Here is a 15,818-nt window from a genome sequence, read left to right on the forward strand (position 1 = left end):
AGCTCCTTCTGACAGGAGACTCTGCCAGGCATTCCCAGCAGACCCTCACAACACGTTTGGGCCTGTCCGGCATCCTTCCCCACCATTGGAGCTCCGCCCCTCTCTTCACCCGAGTGTCCAGAACATGCGGCCGCAAATCTGATGACACAACCACAAAGTCGATCATCGATCTGCGGCCTAAGGTGCCCTGGTGCCAAGTGCACACGTGGACACCTTTATGCCTGAACAAGGTGTTTGTTATGGACAATCTGAGATGAGCACAGAAGTCCAATAACAAAACACCACTGGGGTTCAGATCAGGGGGGCGTTCTTCCCAATCACACCTCTCCAGGTCACACTGTCATTGCCAACATGAGCATTGAAGTCACCCAGGAGGACGAGGGAGCCCCCAGAAGGAGTACTCTCCAGCACTCCCTCTATGGAATCCAAAAAGGGTGGATATGCTGAACTGCTGTTTGGGCCATAGGCACAAACAACAGTCAGGATCTGTCCCCCCACCCGAAGGCGAAGGGAGGCTACCCTCTCATCCACCGGGGTAAACTCCAATATACAGGCACTGAGCTGGGGAGCAATGAGAATTGCCACCCCTGCCCATCGCCTCTCACCATCGGCAACTCCAGAGTGGTCCAACCCCTCTCGAGAAGACTGGTTCCAGAGCCCTTGCCATGCGTCGAGGTGACGCCAACTATATCGCGCACCAACTCATGCTCCTTTCCCACCAGAGAGGTGACATTCCATTCTCAGTACTTAAATGTGAGGAGCTAAAGGAGATCTCACAGCTTGTGGATATTTGTGCTACATTTCAGGTTTCCAGTGCAGATTGTGAAAGAGGATTTAGTTGATAAATCATATCAAAACAGCATCCAGAAATCGTCTTGAAGTGACACATTTGGACCAGCTGATGCGCATAAAGTCAAAGCAAGAAGCAGACGGAGTCATCAACCTGGACAAAGTGTACAACCATTGGAGAAGTGAGAAGGACAGACGTGAAAAATAAGGTAAAATTTAAGTCAGATTTGTGCATATTCTAGTGACATTTATTAAGATGTTTTATTTATGCATATTAATCATTAAATTCTATTATGACTAGATCATTTATGGGTAGTAGAAATGCTAATAAAAGACACTGTATCATAAGCTACAGCACACATCATTGTGGAAAATGTGAATGTTTTAATGTGAACAAAATGTTCTATCTAAAAGGTGTGTATGTCTCATGTCTTCCAGATCAAGACCCTCACCCAGGCCAAAACTGGACCTCACCGACCTAAGCCAAAGCAGGACTCTCACATAACATACTACAAATCTCACGAACAATCTTAAATCACTGAGTTTTGTCTTTTTCATTTTAAGTGGGCCAAATGAGTTATATTAAAAGTAAACTAATGGAAATTGCAGTTGTAATTTGATTCTTTTAATGAGCCATGAAACTTTCTATGATCCCAGGTGTGATACTGGTGTGTGGCCACAGCGAGCACTTCTGATGTTGCTCACAGTGGTCCTCAGTGTGCTCAGGGAGGTTGTCTGTATGCCCAGACACATGAAAAATTAGAGGGAACATCGGTGAGGAGTGATGTTGGTGGTTTTCCAGCAGGTATCCATGGGTGGGGCTCCTTCAGATGTCAAAGCTAAAGCAGATGGGATTCGAAGCCTAATGAATATGTCATATACTGATTGGGAAACACATGTGACTCATTGTCACAGAGAACATGTGGCTAAAACAGTAAAAGACGGTAAAGAGAAAACAGACCTGAAATTACATTTGCTGATGCTGAAAATGAAAGATGTGCAGGCTGGACAATTCAGATTCAAATTCCTTTATTTGTCCCACATAGAGAAATTTAAAGTGCAACAGCAACAAAAGCATGCAGGGAAAAAAATGAAATAATAGAAAATATATTTTTTTTAAAAGGATATATATATATATATTTATAAAAATGATCCAAGATAAATGGATAATCAAATGAAACAAGAAGAAAAATCTAAAGAAAGAGGTTATGTAACTCTGAAGATGAACCAAAACAGTAGCTGCCCCTCCAATTGTGACACGAATGCAGTCAGCACACAAGTAAGCATAGGTCTCTGCGGAATGGACAAAAAATTATATGGTTCCAGGCGGGCAACAGTCCGAATAAACACAGAGAAAACTCTTAGTCGAAACAGAAGGTTATCAGATTTACCAGGGCAGAGACAGAGAAAAAGGGTCTAAGTAGGCAGGGTCGAAACCAATAAAGTAGAAAGTCAGGCATAGAGCAATAACAATCTGGCAAAGCATTAAGGGAGGGACAACAGGTGAAAATGATGTAGCTGATCAGATGGGTGTGGAGGAGGGGTGTGGCAGAGTGAGTGGAATTTTCCACCTCAACACGAGAGCAGAAGAGTTGCAATTGCTGCAGTGTCTCCACAGCTTCCTCTTTTTCTTGGCCTTGCAAACTACATCCAACAGTACATTCATTCCTATGTGGGTGTAACTGCTCTCCTGAAACAGCTAGTAACTGAACAAGGTCACCCCAATGTCACTGCATTCTTGCAATGGACACAACAGGCAGACAAGCAATTCAAAAGGCCTGTTCATTTGGATGTTTCTGAAAAAGGAGAGATTTTAAATGCAGTCCGTTCTCGATCGTTCTCGTTTTCTCCTGCTTATCCGGATCCGGGTCGCGGGGGCAGCAGCTTCAGGAGGGATGCCCAGACAGCCCTTTCCCCAGCCACTTCCATCAGCTCCTCCGGGGGGACCCCCTGTCGCGGAATTTCAGCCGTTTGGAGAAGTAAACGATGAATGTATGAATGATGAATGTGGGAAGAATGTATGAGCTACTGATCCTGGAACAATTATGGCAGGCAGAAAAGGATTTACAGGAGCACAAATTCCTGTCCATTTGGATGGCAGGATGCTTTGCAGGACATTCCCTCCACACCACCACCATAGGTCAGCTCTGGCCACCTTGTACTGTCCGCACAGCAAGTTGACGGTTGTCTGGCACCATGTGATGTTTACATTTCCTAGTGGGGTGTGTGATGGCCCTGGCCAACATTAGGGCACAGTGGTTTCTCCTTGTGTGTGGTTGGGTGTTCTGGTTGTGTTTCAGCAGGTTTGGCTCCCTCTGCTGAAGGTGCTGGGCCTGGAGATGGTGTGGCTCCCTGATTGGCCTAAAAGAAGCTCCGAACTTCCTGCTCGCTCTCTCCCCGGGTTGCAGCCGTGACCTGCCACATGGCCTTCTCTTTTTTTGTTTGTTAACTAGAATAAAACCTCTCTGAAAATGCAAGGTGCTGCTTGGATTTCCCCTTTTCCTATGTTCTTGTTGTGATCCTCACGAGCTGATCATAACAGGTGGTTCCTGGAGCATTATTCGTGAAACATGTAAAGTTCCCTTGTGCCACGTCAGCATTAAATATAGGTGGTGATCTCGTCTTTTCTACAACCGGGAAGGGCTCTTCCCAGCCTGAGCAGGAAGTCATAATCGATTTGATAGGAGTTCTGTCAGACATGTTGCGTTCAGACTGGAAGGGGGAGGGACTATTCTTAACACTGGACGGGGTCCCAAGCATACAGTACAGTTGGATCTTGCAGCCGTCCCTGCTTGTTCTGCTAACAGCAACCAGTTATTTGTGGATCCCGAAATACCAGTCATGATTTCAAAATAATGATCCACCGTGGGTTCTAGGACTAGTTTGATTCCCGAGGAAGTGGCTTTAGGTGAGAGGACAGCAGGCATGGGATCTATCGGGGTGCTATTGGGACGATCCACACAGAGCTGCAGCAGGAAACTAAAGTTAGTTCCATCCTTCCAGGCCCACATCAGAAACAACCCCGCTTCCATTAGGATCATCAAGGAGGCTCCCTTTTGTGAGATTTACTGTCAATGTAAGCTTGTTACTTGTCGAGGTGAGTGTTAGTAGAGGGCGCTGTCGACGGGCGGAGTTTCTCGTCGTATATGATGACCAGTCCTGGCACGGTGGGTCTGCCACTTGGGTGTGCCACCCAGTATCTAGCTGATCATTGGTCATGTACCATTGACTCCCGGCATACCTTGCAGCTGTGTTCTTAAGGTTGGAGATGCTGGACAGTGGGACGATGACTGTGGCCCAGGTATTAGGCAGGAGGCACACCTGAGGGATGAATAAATGGGCGGTACCGCAGGCACACCTAGACGAGGGAGAGATTGTGGGCATCTTTCCCTGAGAGGCCATTCTGCTGTGGGATGTGTTGTTAGGTCTGGTTTCTCGTGTGGTACTAGGGAGAAGATGGGTGTCGCGGAATTTTAGCCGTTTGGAGAAGTAAACGATGAATCTAAGTTACTGGGTAGGACATGGTTTATTCCAGTCAGTCGGTCAGGATACATACACGGATGCATGCAGAGAGATCTCTATTAAGCGTACACAGTTCTGATTTCATATAACCGAAGGCCCACCTCCAAGGCGCGGACACAGGATGTCTTCACAGCGTGTGCACGCTGCATGCACCGCATGTGTTCGGTGCCTTCACAGCATGTGTTCCGGCTGGCACAAGAAGTTGAATGACTGAGAATGTCCCCCCCTCAGTCGTTTGACGTAGGTCTCCTTTGAACCTCAGGGCGCCTTTATTTCTTGTAAATTCATGAGGTGGCAAACGGACTTATCTGCTCTCCCAGTCTTCACCACCCCCTTCCTAAATTTCCATTTCAACCCTTCCTTTTGCACTCAATTTACATTTCAATTCCCCCCTTTTGATCCTACTTGGATCAACCTGATTTTTACAGTATACTTGATATACATCAGCAACTTAGTCCATCTTTATAACCCTCTTCCAGTTCACATTCGGATTAATTGTAAAGTCCAGTTTCTCGTGTGGTACTAGGGAGAAGATGGGTAGTACTGCTGCGATTGATATCACACCCAGGACACACAGGAATTTCCTCAGGATCAGGTCGGTCCATCGCCTGGGATGCAAAGGCTTTCCTTGGAGGCTCATCTTGTTCTTTCGTTGGTGGCTTGGCACGCCACTTGGAGCAGCAGGGACGCTAGTTTCACTCCCTACTGACCGGCTCCTTCGGTTCTGGCACCTTCTTGCAGTGGGACGCGTGGATCCACGTTGCTTCCTCGGCCACTTTCACCGTGGTCTGAGTCACCAGCAGGACTTGGAGTGGGCCTTGCCACCTTTTCTGGTTCCACCTGGTCCTCCGGAAGTCCTTGATCACCATGTAGTGCCCTAGATGTAACGGATGGAGCTGTTGGTCCGAAGAAGACGGCAGTGCTGCTTTCACTCGTGCCCGGATTTCTGTAAGAGATTTAGTGAGATTTCTACAATAGGTTAGTACAGAGCTCTCACATAGTGTTGTGTCCAGGAGGGTCGCTTGCGGAGGGGTGATGCCTACGTTCAGGATTCCTGCAAAGAGAATTTCAAAGTGACTCAGGTTAGCTCTTCCTCTTTTGCAGATTCTCATATACATTAATGCCAGGGGCAAAACCTTAGGCCATGGGAGGCCCGTCTCCTCACAGCACTTTGCCATTTTTGCCTTCAGGGATCCGTTTTCTCTTTCCACAGCTCCACCACTTTGAGGATGATAGGCACAGTGTCTTTTGATATTTATTCCAAGATAGATTGAGATTTGTGTTAGGGCTTCATTTACGAAGTGTGCCCCGTTGTCGCTCGAGAGTTTTGCAGGGATTCCCCATCTAGGAATTATTTCTGCCAGCAGTGCTCTTGTTACTGAGTTCGCATCTGCTCTGGATGTTGGGATTGCTTCTACCCATTTGGACCACATATCTACAAAATCCAGACAGAATTTTTTACCCTCTGCTGGGTGCAACTCTATGAAGTCCATCATCACACACTCAAACGGTCGGTTTGGTGTAGGATGAGCTGCTTGTGCTGAATTTGATGCTGGTCTTCCGGGGTTGTGTGTAGCACATACCACGCAGGCTTTACAAAATTTTTCGGCCACTGGGGTGAACCCTTTTGTGAACCAATGCTCTGACATAATTGCTAGCATCCCCCCTTTTGACGCATGGTCAAGACCCTGAGTCAACTTGGCGTAGTGATGGAAAAGAGCCGAGGTCAAGCATGGATTGCCATTAGGGCCCATCCAGCCGTGTTGAGTATGGACTGCCCCCACCTGGCGCCAGAGCTGCTTATCCTTCTGTGTGGTGAGTGACTGGATGGCAGACAGAGAGGAAGGAACCATTACTGCACAGAGAGTGGACGGTGGGCCTGGCAGGGCAGCAGCTGTTTTTGCTGCTTCATCTGTGTTACCTGCAGATATAGGGTCAGAGAGATTAGTGTGAGCGGTGCATTTACAGATTGTGACCTGTGAGGGTAGAAGGACAGTGTCCAAAAGAGCCGCCACCAGCCGATGATTCAAGATAGGAGCACCGTCAGACTTGAGGAAACCCCTGTGCTTCCACAATGCTCCAAAGTCATGAACTACGCCAAAGGCGTACCTAGAATCGGTGTAGATGGTAACTGACTGGTTGGCTGCGAGGTGGCAAGGTCTGGTAAGGGCAACCAATTCAGTGGCTTGGGCTGAGTAGTTGGATGGTAATGATGCAGATTTAACAGTGCCGCGGGAGTCACAGACTGCGTAACCGGCTTTGCACCGGCCCATGTCCGGATCCCGGGATGCTGACCCATCGACAAAGAGAACAAGATCAGGATTGATAAGAGGTTGATCCATGAGGTCAGGACTTGGGGAACAAGACACCAAGAGTTCCGCCACGCAATCATGAGGGTCGCCCTCCTCTGGTATGGGGAGGAGGGTGGCTGGATTCAAGACACTGCAGCGTTTTAACATCAAACAATTGACAGACACACACAGACAAGTTGACAGACACAGCGCAGCGCATGGGATCCCAATACATAGTATCAGTGGTTAGGTTAGGCTTGTGCGTAGAAACGCTCCTCATAATTTGTGTCCTGGCTTGGTGCCACATGGGCACTGCATCATCTGTTTGCAGATGTGCAGCAGGGCCCACTCTGAATTTTGCCCATTGAAATAGCATGCATGACTTTGAATGGTGCAGCCCCCAAATGGAAATCCATTTAAATTCCAGGGATGAATACACGAATAGGTTAAGCACGTTCGCGTGCGGATGTTCCCGTGGTGTTGTGGTGTGATACTGTGCCTGAATCGTGGTTGGATGCTCCTCAGCCAGCTCCACCTCTCTTTCTAGTCAGTCCAATTGTTGCTGTGGTTCCGAATGGAATTGGTGCTCTGAGTGTCCCGATCCTCTGCCCTGCGGGTACCCTCTGCCATGCCTTCTTTCTCTCCTCCGGGGGCAGTCTCGCGACCATTGTCCATTCCTGCCCCTGGTTCGGTGGTTGCTGTCGCGTCTGTGGTGGGCCTCGAGATGGGGCACGTGGAGGGCCTCCTCCGTCATGTCGTCTGGCGGCATCTGGTGGAGGATACTTGAGGAGAGCCAGTTGTTTCTGCTGCAGGGCTCTCTTTGTATGCTTGTCGTCTTCCTCTGTAGCGGTCTTTCTTTCCTGCTGTCGTTTGTGTTGGTGATCAACGTGCTTTACCCCCATGGAGAGTCATTATTCTGGCCATTTCAGAGGATGGCGAGACATAGTCTCGAAAAAAGTTAGTCAGAACTTTTGCCATTGTAGCTCCTTTTTTCTCCGGACGAGGGAGGTGTTTCACAGCTTCCACAATGTCCGCTTCTGTCCAGGGCCTGTTGTCCCGTTCTCTCATCCCCCTGGTGGCCATAGGGGAGAATGATGTTCTTGGGCTCACCTCACAGGCCGTCCCTGAGGTTGTTGGGTGGAGTCCTTCTGGCGGGTGGAGGTCTTTTGGGGTGGGTAGAGGCAGAAGGGGTGAGCTCGGGGCCCGTTGGGGTGTAGGAGGCCGCGAGGGGGCAGTCAGGCTGGGTGGTGGTGGTTGATAAGGCGGCGGGTAAGTTTCGAGAGTGGTGGATAGTCCGGCATCGGATTTCCAGATGTCCTGTAGAGACGGAGAAGGGGGAGAAGAAGGGGAAGGGGGAGGTTTCTGTTCGGGCTTTGCTATCTTAACTGTCCCTACTTTCAATTCATTGCATCATTGCCTTCTGACACTGCTTTCTCTCGCGTTTACCACATTCTGTTTCCCAACATTTAAACTTTTCTTCCATATCTATCATCGAGTCTATTTCTTTTACTGATAGTTTCTTCCTGCTCATCATCTCATTCTTTTTCTTATTTTAATTGTCCTTCAGGGCGGACAATTGTCGTGCACTTAACGATCCTCCCTCCGAAAACTCATACTGTTCACACCACAGCCTTACATACGCACAACTTTCCGGCCCGTACTTTTTAGTCCATATGTCCATGACTGGAGACAGTCGGTCCCCAGCACCACATTCGACTCTTACTTTACTCTGCAAGGTTCCCATGGTTAGCAGAGTACGGTTAGCGTCCATCCTACGCAGTAATTCGTTCCAAATATTAGGATAAATACGTCTTACCAATTTAATTCAGCCGTGGAATTGGAGGAATCCTGTGACGATCAGGAACTGCCCCGGTTCTCCTCCTCCTTAAGATTGCGGGGTTTGAGGATGAATGCCTTTGGTGGATTCAGGTGGCCAGCCCCTCGGTCGGGTCCCGACGGATGTACCCAAGATCCCACTTCTGACACCAAGTTTGTCGCGGAATTTTAGCCGTTTGTAGAAGTAAACGATGAATCTAAGTTACTGCGTAGGAGATAGTTTATTCAGTCAGTCGGTCAGGATACATACACGGAAGCATGCAGAGAGCTCTCAACTAAGCGTACACAGTTCTGATCTTATATAGCCGTAGGCCCGCCTCCGAGGCACGGACACAGGATGTCTTCACAGCATGTGTGCGCTGCATAGACAGGACACAGGACATCAACACAGCGTGTGCGCGCTGCATGCACCGCATGTGTTCGGTGCCTTCACAGCATGTGTTCTGGCTGGCGCAAGAAGTTGAATGAGTGAGAATGTCCCCCCCTTCAGTCGTTTGACGCAGGTCTCCTTTGAACCTCAGGATGCCTTTGTTTCCTGTAAATGCATGGGGTGCCAAACGGGCTCATGTGCTCTCCCAGTCTCCACCACGCCCTTCCTAAATTTCCATTTAAACCCTTCCTTTTGCACTCAATTTACATTTCACACTCAAATTCCATTTCACCTCCAGCCACTCCCAAACCAGGCAAGAGATGTAATCACTCCACCTAGTCCTGGGCTGGCCATGAGGCCTCCTCCCCGTCGCACATGTCCAGAGCACCTCTAAAGGGAGGCGACCGGAAGGCATCCTGGCTAGATCCCCTAGCCACCCCAGCTGACTCCTCTCGATGTGGAGAAGCAGCAGTTCTACTCCGAGCTCCTCCTGGATGTCTGAGCTTCTCATCCTATCTCTAAGGCTGAGCCCGCCACCCTGCAGAGGAAACTAATTTCGGCCACTTGTATCCGTGATCTCGTTCTTTCGGTCATCACCCAACATCGATGGCCATTGGTGAGGATTGGAACGTAGATCGACCGGTAACTAACCCTTCTTCACCATGACAGATCGGTTAAGCACTCGCATCACTGCTGATCCCACGCCGATCCGCAGGTAACGCTCAATCTCCCGTTCCATCCTACCCTCACTCGTGAACAAGATCCCGAGATACTTGAACTCCTCCACCTGAGGCAGGACCTCCTCCCCGACCCAGAGAAGGCACTCTACCTTTTTCCGAGCAAGGACCATGGCCTCTGACCTGGAGGTGCTGATCCGCATCCCTACTGCTTCACACTCAGTCGCAAACTGCCCCAACATGTGTTGGAGGTCCTTGCTTGATGGTGCCAGAAGAACCACGTCATTCGCAAAAAGCAGCGACGAAATCTTCCGTCCAACGAACTCAACACCTTCCAATAGAAATTCTGTCCATAAAAGTTATTAACAGAACCGGTGACAAAGGGCAGCCCTGGTGGAGTCCAACCCTCACTTGGAACGAGTCCGACTTACAACCGGCTATCCAGACCAAGCTCCTACTCCTTTGATACAGAGACTGGACAGCCCTTATCAGGGGACCATCCACCCCATTCTCTCAGAGCACCCCCCCCCCCCACAGGATGCTCCTGTTGACCCGGTCATAGGCCTTTTCCAAGTCCACAAAGCACATGTGGACTGGTTGGGCACACTCCCAACTCCCCTCAAGCACCCCAGCAAGGGTAAAGAGCTGATCCGTGGTTCCACGACCGGGGTGAAACCCGCATTGTTCCTCCTCGATCAGAGGTTCAACTATTGATCTAATCCTCTTTTCCAGCACCCTGGCACAGACTGAGGAGTGTGATCCCCCAATAGTTGGAACACACCCTCTGGTCTCCACTCTTAAAAATAGGGACCACCACCCCGGTCTGCCAATCTAGGGGCACTGCCCCCGATGTCCACGCAATGTTGCAGAGGCGTGTCAACCAGGACAGCCCTACAACATCCAGAGCCTTAAGATACCCTGAGCGGATCTCATCTGCTCCCAGAGCTCCGCCGCCAGGCAGCTGTTTCACTACCTCTGCAACTTCCGCTCCAGAAATTGGATGGTCCACCTCCTGGTCTCCCGACTCTGTTCCTCCTTGTGGACATGTGTTGGTAGTATTGAGGAGCTCCCGGAAGTATTCCTTCCACCGCCGGATAATTGTCTTGCTGTTGTTGAGCTGTAAATTTCTCCGTGTGGGACAAATAAAGGACCTGAACCTGAACCAGAAGACCTCAGCAGCTCCCCACGCACACCTAGCACGGTGTGAGCAATTTGCCTCCTCGAAGGTGCCGGACAGTTTGCCAGAATCTTCTCGGTGCCAACCTAAAGTCTTCCTTCATAGCCTCACCGAACTCCTCCCACGCCCGAGTTTTTGCCTCCGTGACTGTCTCGGCCGCAGCCCACTTAGCCGACCTGTACCAGTCAGCTGCTTCCGCAGACCCACAGACCAGCCATGACCTGTAGGCCTCTTTCTTCAGCCTGACGGCTCCCCTCACCTCTGGTGTCCACCATCGGGTACGGGGATTACCGCCACAATCAGCACCAGCAGCCTTGCAGCCGCAACTCGTGACAGCCACCTGAACAATGGCGAAGCGGAACATGGCCCATTCAGACTCAATGTCCCCTACCGCCACCGGAATGTGATCAAAGCTCTGTCGCAGGTGGGAGTTGAAGACCAGCCTGACATGTCCCTACCTGATCCAACTCGGCACCAGGTAGTGATCAGTTGACAGCTCTGCTCCTATCTTCACCCGAATGTCCAAAACATATGGCCGCAGATCAGCTGACACGACTATGAAGTCAATCATTGACCTACGGCCCAGGCCGTCATGGTGCCAAGAGCACCGATGAACAATCTTATGCTCAAACATGGTGTTAGTTATGGCCAAACTGCGACTAGCACAGAAGTCCAACAACTGAACACCACGCTGGTTCTGATTGGGCAGACCGTTCCTCCCAATCACGCCTTTCCAGGTCACGCTGTCGTTACACACGTGAACATTGAAGTCTCCCAGCAGAACGATGGAGTCCCCAGTCAGTACTTTGTCCAGCGTCCGTCCTAGGTCCTCCAAAAAGGGCGGATACTGTGAACGATTGTTCAGTGCATAAGCATAAACAACAGTCAGAACCCATTCACCGACCCGAAGACGCAGGGAAGCGACCCTTTTACTCGACCGCGAGAACCCCAACGTCAAACTAGAGAGTCGAGGGGCAAGCAAAAAGCCCACCCCATCTCTACGTCTCTCACTCTGAGCAACTCCAGTGTAGAAGAGTGTCCAACCCCCCTGAAGGACTTGGGTTCCCGAGCCGACGCTATGTGTGGAGGTGAGGCCGACCATATCTAGTCGGTAGCGCTCAACCTACCCCACAAGCTCCAGTTCTTTCCCCGCCAGAGAGGTGACCTTCCATTTTCTGAAAGCCAATTTCCATAACCGAGGATCGGACCGCCCAATCCACACTGCACCGGACCCTTCATGCTCCTCCTGTGGGTGGTGGGTCCATGTGGCCGGTTTGGGCTGGGACCGGCACCAGGTGCTCGCAATCGAGCCCCAGCCCCAGGCCTGGCTCCAGGATGGGGCCCCGGTAACCCTTCGGGCCGGGTACATGGCTCCTCTCTTTGCTGTTCCATGATGGGTCTTATGAACCATTCTTTCTGACCCTTTACCTAGGACCAATCTGCCTTGGGAGACCCTACCAGGGGCAAACTGCCCCGGACAGCATAGCTCCCAGTCTCATTAGGGTAAGCAAACTCCTCCACCACGATAAGGTGATGGTTCATGGTTCTTTTCCAGAAAAGAACCATGAACCAGGCTTTCAGGCTTCGTTGGGTGATAGATAACATGGCGTGGTACTGTATATACCATGTCTCACCAGGAAGTCTGTCATCTTTAGCTTCCTCTGCTTCACCTCTTTCAATGTTGTCAATGTAGTTTTATTTGTATTTCTATCTTGAGATACTTTCCTTTTGAGCTGGTTGAGTCAGACCTCAGCAAGCTGTCTGTTATCGGGCATTTGTCGCCTTTGCTTGAATGGCAGGGGCTTTTCATAATGTCCTTGTTCTATGCCTATTCTCTCTTCTACCTGTCCTCCCCCTTCACCTCCCTCTCTACCCAGCCGGCCATCAGCAGGATGGTCCCCCTGCATGAGCCCGGTCCAGCTCAAGGTTTCTTCCTGTTATAGGGGAGTTTTTCCTTGCCACTGTTGCTTGTTGGGTATCAGGCCCTGGGATTCTATAAAGCACCTAGAAACAATTTTGACTGTAACAGACGCTATATAAATAAAGATTGATTGATTGATTTTTCTTTATTGCTTATGGAAGTTTTTCAAGGAAGTCGAGATCTTCTTGTAATACCGTGTTGTCATTTTCACTGACTTCTCTGAAGCCACCTTCTAGTGCACGTATTCAAGGTAGTTTTCTCTGTCAACTGGACTGGGTTTCTTCTCTTGAAGACGTTTCGCCTTCTATCCAGAAGGCTTCTTCAGTTCTCAGAACTGAACTGAAGAAGCAAGAGAAGAAACCCAGTCCAGTTGACAGAGAAAACTACCTTGGATACAATGACCTGGATGACTGAGAATTTACACAGACATAGTGCACGTATTGCATTCATGGGGGGGAATTTCATGGGGGAATTTCCTTCACAGTAAGGCGATGACAGAGACTGCTCCTATCTGTCTCAAGGCGAGGCTGTGAACTAACAACTGTGCTCTGCCCTAAATCTGTCTGAACAGCATAAGGCTCATTGCCTTTGCCTAATATTGTTTGTCCGGGTGCTAGAGCTCTGGGACATTTGTAACCAACCAATTTCACAGCTGAGGAGAGAAGGGACCTTATCTATGATTTGTAACAGGTGACTCCAACGCTTAACTTTTTTGCAGGTTGGTATGTTTTCACAGTTTGCAGGTATGTAGTCTTTTGTGTATGTATGAGAGACCTTGGCGACTCCTCTTACAAGGAGATCACACACCCTTTCACTGTTTTCAACTGTGTTCTTCCCCATCATGGTGGTTTATTCCTTTATGTCTTGTATTTTATTCTCACTTTCACATTGAAGCAAATGTTTTAATTCTTCAATTTCCTTTTGGAAGTCCTTGTCACTTGTTCATAAATGTTTACAGATGAATCTTGTGGGTCTTCTATTTTTAAGGTAAACTTTACTTTCCTTTTGTATTCCTAACCTACGTCTGCCATCTGTTAGCAATTGTTGCTAAGAATTAGCAAATGTTTACACTCTGTTGTGCAGCATGGTGGTGGACAGTCAAGCTCTTACTGTCACGTCCAGTTGAAAGAAGTCAACCAGAACTGATGGTTTAGTAGCCTTTAATGCCTTCCTTACGGTCATGTACCAACATAGCTATGTCGAAATACAAAAGAACAAAATGTGTTAATTTACCTCATTACCAATGGCTATAATAACTTAATCAAAATAATAATGTACGACAAACTTCGCAAAACATTTTCTGTAAGTACATCGTACCTTGTTCTACTGTCAACTGAGGCTAGAAAAGGACAAGAAATGGTAATCATTTACCGTTTTAATGTAGTAAATTGATCTAAGAGCACTGTTCGTTTTAACAAAGTTCCATCTTTACAAGAAATACCAAAATAAAAACATAAATGAATGTAACTATGTTTACTTTGGGATCCTTTAAAGCGTTTTTGAGCATATAGCTGCTGTGCTAAACTGGCCCAAGGAGTTCTGGTCTCTCTTGTTGTAAAGCAAACTTGTTGCAAAAGAGAAATACGTTGTTCAAGTTTCTCTATTGAGCAGGGTCTCAATTATACAGTATTAAAGAAAATTGTATTGCAGGATTATGAACTTGATCAGGAAGCCTATCATCAAGACTTCAGAAATAGTAATAAAACTGCCAATCAGACATACTATATGTGTGAGTTTGGTGTGAGAAGAGTCCATCCATGTAAACGACTACAGAAAATTACATTCTGTAACAAATACTGATTAATTCCCTCCTCCTAGGATGGAGGATTGCATTGATGGGGTCACGATAATTTAGTCGCTGATAGAATTTAATGTAATTCAGTGCTCTAGAATGGAAGTGAAGTGAAGTGAAGATGACTATAAATCGCATTTTGGGGGAAAATTTATTTGCTAAAATCTGAGACCAAGAACATACATTTCATCTTGAAAGGCAATTAGCAATCCATTAGCATGGATTAGCAATAGGGTTATGGTATGCAGACGTAACAAATTCAGCTACATGACCCACAACGAACTGAGTACGTGTCTGCTTTGTTAAGGTAACATATTAACAGTTATTCAGATAACTATAGCATAAAGAACATCTGAGCAAGTTTACCAAACAATCAAGTCTAACTCCATAGACGAAGCACCGCTTCTTCTTCTGCGTCGCTAAAGGAACTCGTTCCTCAGGTACACACGCATAGAGCGCCCTCTTGTGGTTGTTAGTGTGAAAATAATGAACATTTTAATGAAAAATTCTGTAATAATGTATTTATTTAACATATAAGTCACTCCGGAGTACAAGTCGCACCCCCTGACAAACTATGAAAAAAAGTGCGACTTTAGTCCGGAAAATACGGTAACTACGGAAATTATTTGCCATTGTGATAAATGACTGCTGTTCCAAAAACTGGGACTTTATTTTCTTCTTGTTTTTCTTTCTCAGCTCGCTTTTCGGCAGGAACTCGGTGTCGTATTTTCCAGGAACAGTCTGAAAATACTGCTCCATATTTCCCTTCTTTGGCATTGCAAAGGTAGACTGGCAGATGAGGAAAACGCACTTTGAAAATGTGATCGTGAAAAAAATGTCATTGTTAAAAAAGTCCTCCTCCCATGAAAGTTTTTTTCTTCTTACTTGGTCCAGCTCCCCTACTTTTTTTTATACCCTTTCTTAAGTTTAAGAAAAAAAAAACGAAACCAAGAAATTAGCAGTAACAAACTGACTAGCTTGTTAACTTTGCTGCACTTAGAGACATTGTTTGCACATGCACAGTGACATAAGTGTCAAAAAAATTCAGTTGTCATCTGACTGGCTGCCCATCAATCAAGTGAGGGGATGGATGATAGGCTGACGTCTATTATTTTTATTGCCATGCGATCTACCAATTGTACCTTGGCGACTGGTAAATTGTGATCAACGTATTGAGCACCCCTGTGCTAGATGCTCCTTGTGCTGTTGTTATAGCTCCCTTGTAGTGCCTTGGTGCAGCAGGAAGTTGTAGGCCATGCCACTCTTCCCACATAGGAAGCATATTTTCACCCCCATATAGGTGCGGTTTGCCTATGATGTGTTGCTTGACATAAGGAGTTGCATGAAATGGCACCATTTGTTCTTAAATGCAAAGGTTCTCCTCTAGTGGAAGCTCCAAGCATCTACTGCGTATGGCATCATAGACAGTACATACCTTGAAAA

The 15,818-nt window shown here is 47.8% G+C and overlaps 1 protein-coding gene and 1 long non-coding RNA gene across 3 annotated transcripts; one reads left to right on the top strand and one right to left on the bottom strand.

The window, feature by feature from the left end:
* The first annotated feature begins 548 nt into the window (after positions 1 to 548).
* Positions 549 to 1,524, top strand: LOC115249481 (uncharacterized). The gene is made up of 3 exons (XR_003888157.1): positions 549 to 726; positions 807 to 998; positions 1,228 to 1,524. It is a non-coding gene; the product is annotated as an uncharacterized lncRNA (long non-coding RNA).
* Positions 1,525 to 4,049: 2,525 nt separating this feature from the next.
* On the bottom strand, positions 4,050 to 7,716 carry LOC115249478 (protein NYNRIN-like). Of its 2 annotated transcripts, none has more exons than XM_029834652.1 (2): positions 6,096 to 7,716; positions 4,050 to 5,365 (listed from the first exon to the last, which is right to left on the bottom strand). In XM_029834652.1, exons 1-2 carry the CDS (start codon positions 6,768 to 6,770, stop codon positions 5,357 to 5,359), a joined length of 684 nt encoding a protein of 227 aa, XP_029690512.1. In that variant the 5' UTR covers positions 6,771 to 7,716; the 3' UTR covers positions 4,050 to 5,356. The 2 variants fall into 2 exon arrangements, with proteins under 2 accessions (XP_029690512.1, XP_029690511.1); XM_029834651.1 differs by having other exon boundaries at positions 4,050 to 5,188; positions 5,309 to 7,716.
* Positions 7,717 to 15,818: the final 8,102 nt, after the last annotated feature.

This window comes from Takifugu rubripes, chromosome 4 (assembly GCF_901000725.2).
Source record: "Takifugu rubripes chromosome 4, fTakRub1.2, whole genome shotgun sequence".
Taxonomy (NCBI): domain Eukaryota; kingdom Metazoa; phylum Chordata; class Actinopteri; order Tetraodontiformes; family Tetraodontidae; genus Takifugu; species Takifugu rubripes.